Consider the following 11693-nt stretch of genomic DNA (forward strand, 5'->3'; position numbering starts at 1 on the left):
ATGCTGCAAAAGTGTCTCTAGATTCATCCTTCAAAGATTATTTCACACATTAATTATTCTGTATCTTGTTGGTCTCAAGCAAAAACAAAACCTCTAAAGTCGTTAAATAATCGAACTGTGAAGATACTGGACAAAAAGCCACTGTGATATCATCATTGTCTGATATTTTCACAACATAATTCATTTATTTTTTTTATTTTACGTAACAGGATAAACTTGGACAATTTAATTACCTTTTCAAATGTGAGATTAGTCTTTAAAATCTTAAATAACACAGCAGCGCCTCCTCTGATTAAAACATTTGTGCAGCTCTGATAATAAATCTGGTATTAACTGGTTATTTGTGTGTGTGTGTGTGTGTGTGTGTGTGTGTAGGGGTGTGGGGGTGTGTGTGTGTGTGTGTGTGTATTGATTATATTTCTTACATTTTATATTGTATTTCTCACCTGCTCAGGGACGACAGATGGAAACTTCAGCTCTAATATTTTTTGCACATTGTCCCTGTCAAATAAACTAATAAAGAAAGAAAAAAAACAGTGCATTTTGTCTGTTTAGTCAAATAAAACAGGACTTTTGGAAACACACATGTCATATTTCAAGGCACATTTGTCAAACTTTGGTCCGATACGTGACATTTCACTTATTATTTCACTTTCACTTTCACTGATTCTTTTGACAGGACCAATCACAAACATCCTGTCAAATATAAAACGTCTCGTCGTCGTTTAAAATGAGGTAAATGTGAGTGTAATTCCCCTGTAACGCTGAAAAAACAAAGAAAAAACAAAGAAAAAACAAAGAAAAAGCTCTCTATATGAAGCTACGTCTGAGTCTGTTCAAAGTGACTGAGGTAGAGACGTAAAAAAAATAAATTTACATCTGTTAAATGGACAAAAAGACGCAGGATGAAGACGTTTTACTGCGTCTGCTCAGATTTCTGCTGGACACTGACGTATATCTGTCTGAAGGGGGCGCTAACGACACTGGAACTGACACACCTTCAGTTTAAAGATGGATTTTTTTTACTGTAGAAAATATTTAACCTCCTCAAACTCGACCTTTTACGCGGTTTTATTCATTTGTCTTTGTTTTTTGACCTGATCAGTGTAAAAATAAATAATGATCTTTTTACATTATGAGAAAAATGTCCACATGAGGACATTTTGAGGAACATTTGAATCATTATTTGCAAAAAACTATTTATTAAGAGCCCAAAATATGTTGTCCAGGTCCTCAGCTCGAGTGTCCCTCTGGTCTGTCCTCTCCTGTCCATCCTCAGCTCGAGCGTCTCTCCTGTCTGTCCTCAGCCTGAATGTCCCTCTGGTCCGTCCTCAGCTCGAGTGTCCCTCTGGTCTGTCCTCTCCGGTCCGTCCTCAGCTCGAGCGTCCCTCTGGTCCGTCCTCAGCTCGAGCGTCTCTCCTGTCTGTCCTCAGCTGGAGCGTCCCTCTTGTCTGTCGTACAGGGCCGTCGTGAGTCCCCACGTGATACACGACCTCAGAATCACCAGCGTCCCGCCTCTGTACAGCGAGACAATGCTCCACTTCCTGGACTCCATCAGCTCTGTCCAACATCCCCGCGCCCCCCTGAGGTCCCCGCCCACCTTCGCCTGCATGTTCCCCACCAGCACCGACAGAGGGTACAGGGTCAAACTCACGCCCATGGAGGTCACGGCCCCGGACACAAAAGACGCCGCCAGAGGAGACAACCCTCCTCCGGACACAGCCGCGCACATCGGACCTTTCACACCGAAATAGAGAGCGCTGCCCAGGGCGTTCCGAGCGGCGATGGGCAGGAAACCTCTGTAGAACCCCGTCGCTCGAGGTTCTGCGTTCAACCTCAGGAGGACGCTCTTCAGGGTGGGCAAACGAGAATCATTCTGACTGTTCTGTAAAACATTCTGGACCCGCTCGAAGGGAGTGAACACCAGAGCTTCAACGACACCAGCCCCAAACCCGGCGAGCGCGGGCAGAGCTGAGGCCGGGACCGCGACCCGGGAGAGACTGTGGACCAGAGTATCTTGAAGCCCGAAGAGGAGCGTCCCATTAAGCGTCCCCTTCACTAATGGAGGAACCACGCCCCGGTACAGCCTCAGAGCGCCCTCTTTGTACAGCTGCCCCACTGCCTGATGCACCGGGCTGTTGTGGATCTGCTGACGGAATATTATCTTATAAACGGGGAACACGACGACGGTGGGGAGCGCAGATAACAAACTGGAAGTGCCTCCGTGCAGGTAGCTCTTGAAACGCACCACTGGGTCCCTGGGGGCCTCTGCATCTTGTTTATGACCCTGAGATCCTGACATGATTAAGGCTGAAAGAAAATAAATCAGAAATAATGATGATTTTAGATGAAGATTCTGCTTTTTCTTTAGCCTAGAGTTAATAATTATGAACAAATGCACAGGTTTACACAACAGGAAATAAATGGAAGTGCTACTTACATGAGGTTTATTTGCAGTTTAGTCCAACAGTCGCATCCAGGAGCATCAATTTGAAATATTTCTGACTCGTTGTTTTGCTCAAATCCAGGTCTAAATGCAACAAAAGCAGCTGCACATTTTGCGTTTGTTCTTTCACAGACAGACACGGAACATGAGCATAAAGTCACTGTAGTAATTCCGTTTTCTACAAAGCAATAAATGAGCCGCCAGTGCGCCTCATCTGCGGCTCCTCTAAGCCCCGCCCCCCCCGAGGACGCTCATTGGTCAGTGTGGGTGACGTCACGGCCGCGGGGATAAGCCGCTGCACCTGTCAATCAACTCCGCTTATCCTCTTAGACAAATACTTTAATTTAATGTACAAACAGGAAAACGTAGAAAACAAAAGCTCTACACACAGAAGGACAAATATAAAATGTGTAAAATGTGATATTGTGTTTATTTTTATCTGTGTTTGTTGAGTGTGAAGGGAAAAGTTTAAGCCTTTTGCAGCGTTAGTGTTTGAAATGTAATATTGGATTTATTTAATATTATTACTGCACATGTCCTGAAATGATAATATAAAAAATAATACAAATAATAATATAAAATAAAAATAATAATATAAAAAGTATATATATATAAAAAATAATTAAAAAAGACAAAACGAGGTAATATCTCTGCTTATCCTCTTGTGCAAATTCTTTAAATTATTGCACAAACCCCAAATCCTCAAAAACAAACACTCCACGCACAAAATTTGAAATATAAAATGTAATATTGTATTTATTTTTGTGTATATATTTATTTAACACAATGTCCTGTGAATGAAAATGGAAAATCTTAAGCCTCTTGCTGTTCTTGTTTATATCATTGTATATTTGAAATTTAAAAAAGAAAGAAAAGCTGTCAATCAACTCTTCTTATCCTCTTGTGCAAATTCTTTACATTGCACAAACCCCAAAAACCTCAAAAACAAAAGCTCCACGCACAGAATTTGAAATACAAAATGTAATATTGTTTTAATTTATTTATTTATATTTGTTTAACACATAATTCCCTGTGAGTGTGAGTGTTAAAGCTTAATCCTCTTGCAGTGTTATTGTTTATATCGCTCTATATTTGAATAAAAACGTAAAAATAAAAGCTAACAATCAACTCGAGGAAGTTAAAAATAAAATGTCAGTTTCACATTCTGACCCGGACGCTCGGCTTTGGGTGTTTTTAGATTCTGTGGTGACATCAAACCGCGAGATGACGACGGAGAAGCAAAGGCAGGTTCTCTTGTTCGTAACGTTGTACTTTGTTGTGAAATATCCAAAAAATAAATTCACACGTTGAACCTGATCATTTCTATTTGTGACAAGGCTGAAAAACTTGTATTACATAAAAAAATAAATAAAAATGCATCGTTACTAAACAGACGAGAGAAAGTTTTGATGTCATCCAAAAAAAAAAAAAAAAAACATATAAAAGACAAAGTTGACATCAAACAAAACCACAGATAAAACAGTTTCTGGATATTGGATTTATTTATGAACAGAGTTTCAGATAAATGTTATACTTACGGAACAAACAAACACAAAAGTCTGAAAAAATAAAATGCACACACAATTTGTTTCTTCATCCGAGCTCACGGGAAAGCGAAACAGAAAGAGAAACAAAAGTCACAAGTTTGAGAGGAAGCTCCAGCCTGCAGAGACCCTACCGCACTATAGACCTACCGCACTACAGACCCTGCCGCACTATAAACCCTGCACTAAAACCTGCCGTAAAGACCACCCCGGGCGTGTACCTCTGAGGAAAAACCTTCAGAACGACGACTACTACTACATAACGTCGTCCGGCACCGGAAAACTCCTGGTCCCAGACAAATGAGGCACTCAGCGGAGCTTCTGTGGCACTGTAAACTATTTCATAAAACATTCACATTCATAATTAAACTTTCTCAAAACAGAGGACAAACGTGACGGTGCGTAACAGCCTCTCAGATCCTCCCCTGACCACGGCCAAGTCAGATCAGATCGCGTTTGCTTTCTGAAACGTTGCGCAAAAACGAGAACACAGCAAATAACCACTTACATAAAAATCTCTGTATTAATAAATATTCAGTAACAATAAACTTTGGTGCCCTGAACACATGTCGATGTCTAAAGGGGATGAGGTAAGGGTTAGTAACAGATACACTTCTATCGTTAGTTGGGGCGTATTTGCAGACGGTGCGGGGGGGGGGGGGGCGGGGCTTCTTCATTTGGTGCGTGTTCATTACAACGGGACGTGGCTGAACAGATACGACACAGACTCTCCGTTGTGAGTGCGGCGGATGGCTTCTGCGAGGATCATGGAGATGTCGATGACCTGAAGGGGGCGCACAAGTAGTTTAGGGTTTTGTTTTTTTTTTGCAACGAAACAACAAAAGCACAAGCGTCTCTCCTGTGCACAAACGTATAAGTGAATCAGCCTCATTGTCTCCAGAAAAGTGCAGATAAAGAGGCAAAATTTACTCAACGAAAGTAAAAGTATCACATGGAAAAATCTACTTAAGTAAAAGTATCGAAGTACCTGTTTAACAAATGAACAATACTTGAATGTGTGAAGGTGAAAGACTTTTACTTTTTACACTTTAAGTACATTTTTAAAGTGTAAACGTAGAGATATTGATTAAAAATGATTCAGATTTTTTGTTCAACTGTAACAATACGACTCAATTTCTTCATTTTTCTTCAAAATTTTGTGTATTTATTTTTGTTTTGCTCAAAGTCGAAGCTTGAACTCTTAAACTTTAGTCAGGATGTTTTCATGAACGTGATAAAAATAACCCCTCAGATCAGATGAAAAGTACTTTTACTTTCAGTTTGGTTAGAAAATGTAGTGGAGTAGAAAGTACAGATACTGCTCTCAAATGTACTGAAGTAAACGTTACAAGTATCCACTGTAAAATGTACTTAAAGTAAAGCAGAGACACCCAAAAATTCTACTTAAGTACAGTACTTTAATAGTTATACTTCATTACCTTTGACCTCTGCTCATAAGACTTAACATTTAAACACCAAACCCTGAATCTAAACCCTAAACTCAAACTGACAGAGGTGCGTTCAAGTCTCAAACATAACGCGGTTCTTTTACGTGACGCCCTTTTACCCCCTCGAGACCCTGGATTGTATAAACGATACCAGGAAATAACACTTATAGTCAACATTAAACAGTCTGACACTGCTGACCTCAAAACATTTCCTTTTCATAAGTGACTCTTGTTAGTGCAGGAACTTTAATGTGGCCAGTGAACAAAAAGACGTTAAACTAAAACACAAGTCTAAAACCTCCCATGACGATTATTTCACCTGATTTAAATCAAACCACATAAAAATCTGCTGGTTTACCTTCCTCTTACGTAATATTTTGTATGTAATGATCCAAAATGTTTCTTCTAACCTGTATTTTGGGACAGTGTTTCATCTTTTCTTCTTGAGGAATGGTGTTAGTGACGACCACCGCCTCAAAACACGCGTTGTTTATTCTGGTGATCGCTGGACCGGAGAAAATGCCGTGTGTCAAGATGGCGTACACTTTGGTTGCACCGGCTGAAATAAGTCTGTGGGGGAAAACGTCGAGATATATGGTTAATTTATAATCAAACTACGCATTAGAGTTTTTAAAAAGCTCAGAGTTGGGCTGTATTTACTTATCAGCTGCGTGACAGATTGTGCCGCACGTGTCGGCCATGTCGTCCACTAAAATGGCCACTCTGCCGGTCACGTCCCCCACGAGCACCATGCGGTCGACTTCATTCGCTTTTTTTCTTTCCTTGTGAATAAGCGCAAAGTCCACGTTTAACCGGTCTGCGATGGAGGTGACCCTGAAAAAAACAACAACAACAAAATAAGAACAACGCAGTCAGAACCAACGTAAAGCACAAACAGAAATAACAAAACACTGTCTAAAAATGATGTAAATGCCACAGACTGTTTATATAAATGGACATGGCGACCCTGTGAGCTCATGATCCAAATAGGAAGTGAAAGCACGGGCGCGATTCCAGCTCCATCGACTCTGGCTCCAATTCACTTTATACTGAAAAACTGTGTCCTCTCTCTGTCTCTGCTGTTTCAGACTTGTCATTTTGGTCTTAAATGTTCGTATTAACCCTCTACAAGATCCTGGGGTTAATTCTGTTGAGTTATTTTGAGTTTATTGTTAAAGTTTATTTATTTATTTTGTTATTTTGAGGTTTTGCTTGTTGTTGGGTTTTGGTTTTTTTTTGTTATTTTGAGGGTTTTTTAAAGTTATTTTTATTATAATTTTTTTTTTTAGTTTTTTTCTTTTTTTTTGTTATTTTGAGATTTATTTATTTTATTTTATTTTTTTAAATTATTATTGTATTTTATTTATTTATTTTAAACTGTGTCCTCTCTCTGTCTCTGCTGCTGTCAGACTCATCATTTTGTTCTTAAATGTTCATATTAACCCTCTACATGATCCTGGGGTTTTTATTTCACTTTTGTGTCTGTAAATCCAAATATGAGCATGAGCGTTAGCAACAGGTTTGATTGACAGCGTTGCTAAGCTCCCGCTCCCTGCTAAACGAGCGATGTGGGCGGGAAGGGGTGTTACCTTCCACAGCCTCGCTCCTGATTGGCTCTTTGGTTGCTATGATACTCTCAGTCGGGATTCCTAATACGCAACTTGCCTCCAAATTCACCGCTATAACTGCTCTAGCCTCGATGACGTCACACTCACTTAGTCCACTTTTTTATTCACCGTATGGCCAAAGTTGCCGTGAGCGCAGCTGCAGATTTTGACAGTAAATAAGCCGTAAATAAACCGTAAATAAACCGTAAATAAGTCGTAAATAAGCCTCCAGAGCATCAGTGCAGTGTGGACTTGTTGGTTACATAAATATGTGACCATTTTACACAAATCGACCTATTTTATATCACATTTTAGTGGCAAAACATTTCCCAAATTCCCCTATTAAAATGCATGGGATTCTTGCTTAACCGGACGCACCACCACAAAGAAAGCACGGTGTAGTAGCGTTTAGTGGCAAAAAGGGGGCGGGGCGGAACAAGGTCAATACAGTCTATGGTAAACACCCACAAAAAGACGTGTGCATTTACCTCTTCGCTCCCCCTGCGTCAGGTGACACTATGATACAGTTTTTCCACTCGGGGATGTTTTCCTTAATCCACTTTAGCACAGCTGGTTCTGCATACAGGTTATCGACGGGGATGTCAAAGAATCCCTGTAATAATCAGCAGACGTGTTACAGCAAACACAATAAACCAGCGTTTTGTGACAAAGACAGAACGTAATGATCATTTCCCGGGTTAAACGTGTAGTACGACTGTGTTCATTCACCTGTATCTGCGAGGCGTGCAGGTCCATAGTAATTATGTGATCCGCTCCCGACACTGACAGCATGTTGGCGACGAGCTTGGCAGAGATGGGCGCCCGGCTCTGCAAAGAAAAACGATACCGTCAGTCACGTGGAGTAGTGTATTTGGAAGCACGTCCCGTTTCTAAAAATATCTCCAGACTCTAAAGCCCTTGCCATTTAGTCAAACTTAATTTAAACGAAGCTACAAGTTTGTTTCCTGGATTGTAGCGGTGACACCAGATTACTAAATACAGAACGTGCGGTGGATTAATATGAAAAAAAGAAAATGCTCGAAGCAAAACAAACGCACATGTCATAACAGGGTATGAATTATAATGACAAAACGACATTCATGCACAAGAAAAACATGTTCTTTTAATGTAAGGAAAAGGAAAAAGGGACAAAAAAAAGTGCTTCTTGCCATGAAGTCTGCGGTGGATGCGGCAGGAAGCGTCTCGGCTTGTTGGGATCATGCTGATGGCAAATGGCATGAGAGAAGTAATTAGACAGTTATTCCTCACCCCCACCTTGTCCTTTTTGTCTTGGCGCGCGTAGGGGAAGCAGGGGATGACGGCGGTGACCCTGGAAGCGGACGCGATTTTGCAGGCGTTGATCATGATCAGCAGCTCCATGAGGTTGTCGTTGATTTCCCCGCAGCCGCTTTGGACGATGTAAACGTCTTCCCCGCGCACGCTTTCCCCGATTTCAACGCTGTCAGAGAGAAAACAAACAGGAGTTCACACCATTAAAGACGGAAGACAAATGAGACATGAGTAAACACTGGCTCCTGTTGTGGAGACTCGGCTGGAAAAACACGATTTAACCCTCAGTCGTCCACACGTCTGATCCGTAATAAAAGTCCAAGTTAAATCTGTAACTGGACAAAACGTTGTTGGAGTGAAGACGTTTGGCTGCTCATCTAAGCCGCTTCTTCATTTCTGGTCACTGCCTCTGTCTGAACGTAGGAGCTAACGACACTGAAACTGTAAACACCTATTGTCTCCAGTTTCAGCTTTAACAGCTCTATTGTTCTCTTTGTTTTTGTTTGAGTTTGTTGCTTTGGGTCTGAGGATGCAATTATAGATGGGGGAATGATTATGTCTCAGGCCCCCAGTCCTGTTTAAGGAAGGACTGTCTTTTCCTAACCAAAATAGTAGGGCCATTAAAGGTTGAAACTGTTGACAATAGCCGTTTACAGTTTCAGAGTCGTTAGCTCCTCCTTCAGACAGATATAAGGCAGTGTCCAGGAGTAATCTGAGCAGCCAAACGTCTTCACTCCTACGATTCATCCAGTTGACAGATTTTAACTTAGTCTTTTTCTATAGTGAGATGCAGATCTTACCCTTAGAAAAGAAATAGTTTGAGAGAGGAGTTAAAGAAGCTATTTTTGTTTGGAAAGACATTCCTTCCTTGAACAGGAATGAGGCCTGAGACATCACCTGTCCCCGATGTACAACCCCATTCTCAGGCAGTGTCCAGCAGTAATCTGAGCAGGACTGAAGGAGCCGGAGCAGACAGATGTCTTCACTCCGGCATCGTTTTGTCCAGTTTATAGATTTAACTTGGGCTTTTGTTACACTTTACACACGCACACAAGGCTAGGCTATAATTTGCATAAAGCTCAGCTCGGGCACTGACAGCAGGAAGCTCACCATGTCTCTTGATTACTGAATTTCTTCGTCACCACCTTGGCCAGCTCCAGCCCCAAACGGTCCGCTATTTTCTGCGACAGGTCCGGGTGCGAACTCCCGCTGAAGATTTTAATATTCGGCATTTTGTGTGAGTCCAGAGGAGCAGACGACGATTAAAGCTCGAGACCGGGACCAGGAGAGATAAAAGAACAAACCAGGACAACAAACAGCCGCACAGAAGAACAGCCGCTGCCTCAAACCGACGCGTTTGCTACGGGTCCTCCATTATGCCCCTGACGTCACGCCTGTGCGGCTTCCGCGAGCCGCGCGCACGCTGGGGTAGCGTACGAGCGTGATGACGTAGTGGAGGGGCACGTCACATGTCGCTTTGGAACATACTATTAAAAATAAAAAAATCAAAAATAAAATGGAACATATTATTAACAAAATAAAAAATAAAATAGAACATATTATTAAAAAACTGGAATAAATTATAAAAAAATGGAATGTATTATTATAAAAAAAAAATTCAACATATTATTTAAAAATAAAATTAGAACATATTATTAAAAAAAGAAACATTATTAAAAAATATTTGAAGATATTATTCAACAAAAAGGAAAATATTATTAAAAATATTTTTAAAAATTGAACGTATTATAAAAAATAAATCAATAAAAAATGTTGAACATATTAAAAAAATCTAAACAAAACTGGAACATATAAAAAATAAAAATAAAAAAAAATAAAAAAAAAAACACATCCCGCCGTACTTAATAAAAACAGCATTATGTTTGGGCGTTAAAAATATTTAACCCAAGTTCTCGTTATATTCCTTTTTTTTTTTTTTTTTCTAAATGTGACTACTCTTCTCTAGTCTTCATTACAATTCATTAGTTTGGTTTCTTTTTCAGTCTTTAATTCCCAGAAAACTTTATTTTTATAGACAAATTGTGTGTTGTAGCATAATAGTCCGATGCATATATCACAAAGAGCACACAGTGTTCTAGCAGTAAACCTGTCACTCAGAAGTAATGACTTTATATTTGAATACAGAACTTTTTACTTTGAGTCGATGAAATGCCAGTAAGCGTTTATCAATGCACTTTATTGCTCTTAAAACATGAGTTGAATTTCCATAGACAGAACATGATGACAACAGTAACTCAGGACAGAAATCAGCAGGTGTCTGATGTAAACAAATGGGACGAGCAGTGATTCTGGACAGACACTTCTACACAGCTTTGCAAAGCGAATGAGGAACGAGTTCACAGAAAGAGTGAGAATGTTTAAGTGCTGATGAAACCATTTGATCGTTTGGTTTATAAAAATAAGCATGGTCCATGCTTCATACTCAGAATGTATTCTGTAAAATATACGATTTGCTATAGACTCTATGTTACATAAGAACCAATATAAAGAATAACCATCCATCTGCTTTTTATATTTACAAAATACTTGATAAATTGTTGCTAGCTTCTACACTTGGCTCTACTTAGCAAAAGCTTTCAGGAAAAAATAATATATAAATAAACTAACCCAGTCTTTCATTTGACCCATTGACATCCCACGAACAATAGAATTATCCCATCTACAGTATAATATTCTATGAACAGTATAATATCCCAGGAACAATATAATTTAAATCATTTACTTTACTTTTCTTTTGCATCAGTCTCTGAGAAGCAAATGGTAAAATGTGGCGCAGTAAAAAAAACACAAAAAAACAAACAAAAAAACATTGCACACGGAAATGGAAAAGACAAAAGGACCAGCGGTTAAAAGCATTTCTAGAATTAGACCCAAAATTCATTTTACAAAATCGAGTTTGTGTTTTGACCAATTATGAGCGTTTACATTCTGAATAATGAGGCTCCTTTTATTGTTCACAAACTGTAGTATTTCCACTTTGAACAGCTGGTCAGTGACAGAGACACGGCCTCAGTTCTGTAAAACGGGACCAAAGGAAGATCCTGGACAAATAACAGACATTTTGTTTTATTAAAATACATAGAAAACTACTTTGTGGGATTATTATATTGGACTGTTGAAATTGGACAGTGTTAAGTAGCACATGTAAATGTAAATCTGGTTGTACAGCTGAACAGTGATCCATTCACCTGTTTAAGCACGTTCTTTATGAGAGCATTTCAGCAGCAAGTTGATCAAACAAAACAATGGTATTTTAAGGTGAGATTGTGCAAAGTTTGTGATCGCTTTAAACACTCCAAAACTATAATCCACAGCAGGTGAGATGCAAGTGCATTCA

General features: G+C 39.8%; 2 protein-coding genes across 3 annotated transcripts; both read right to left on the reverse strand.

Moving 5' to 3' along the window:
- Nucleotides 1-1358: 1358 nt before the first annotated feature.
- Nucleotides 1359-2505, reverse strand: LOC117377392 (solute carrier family 25 member 53-like). Its single transcript, XM_033973774.2, has 2 exons — nucleotides 2441-2505; nucleotides 1359-2310 (listed from the first exon to the last, which is right to left on the reverse strand). The coding sequence occupies exon 2, from the start codon at nucleotides 2300-2302 to the stop codon at nucleotides 1430-1432; it is 873 nt and encodes a 290-aa protein (XP_033829665.1). The 5' UTR covers nucleotides 2303-2310; nucleotides 2441-2505; the 3' UTR covers nucleotides 1359-1429.
- A 1421-nt stretch (nucleotides 2506-3926) lies between these two features.
- Nucleotides 3927-9735, reverse strand: prps1b (phosphoribosyl pyrophosphate synthetase 1B). 2 transcript variants are annotated; one of them, XM_033974056.2, is made up of 7 exons: nucleotides 9446-9735; nucleotides 8321-8504; nucleotides 7775-7873; nucleotides 7534-7658; nucleotides 6099-6272; nucleotides 5849-6008; nucleotides 3927-4774 (listed from the first exon to the last, which is right to left on the reverse strand). In XM_033974056.2, the coding sequence occupies exons 1-7, from the start codon at nucleotides 9565-9567 to the stop codon at nucleotides 4682-4684; spliced, it is 957 nt and encodes a 318-aa protein (XP_033829947.1). In that variant the 5' UTR covers nucleotides 9568-9735; the 3' UTR covers nucleotides 3927-4681. The 2 variants fall into 2 exon arrangements, with proteins under 2 accessions (XP_033829947.1, XP_033829946.1); XM_033974055.2 differs by having other exon boundaries at nucleotides 8315-8504.
- Between the last annotated feature and the right edge of the window lie 1958 nt (nucleotides 9736-11693).

Source organism: Periophthalmus magnuspinnatus, chromosome 10, assembly GCF_009829125.3.
Source record: "Periophthalmus magnuspinnatus isolate fPerMag1 chromosome 10, fPerMag1.2.pri, whole genome shotgun sequence".
Classification (NCBI taxonomy): Eukaryota; Metazoa; Chordata; class Actinopteri; order Gobiiformes; family Gobiidae; genus Periophthalmus; species Periophthalmus magnuspinnatus.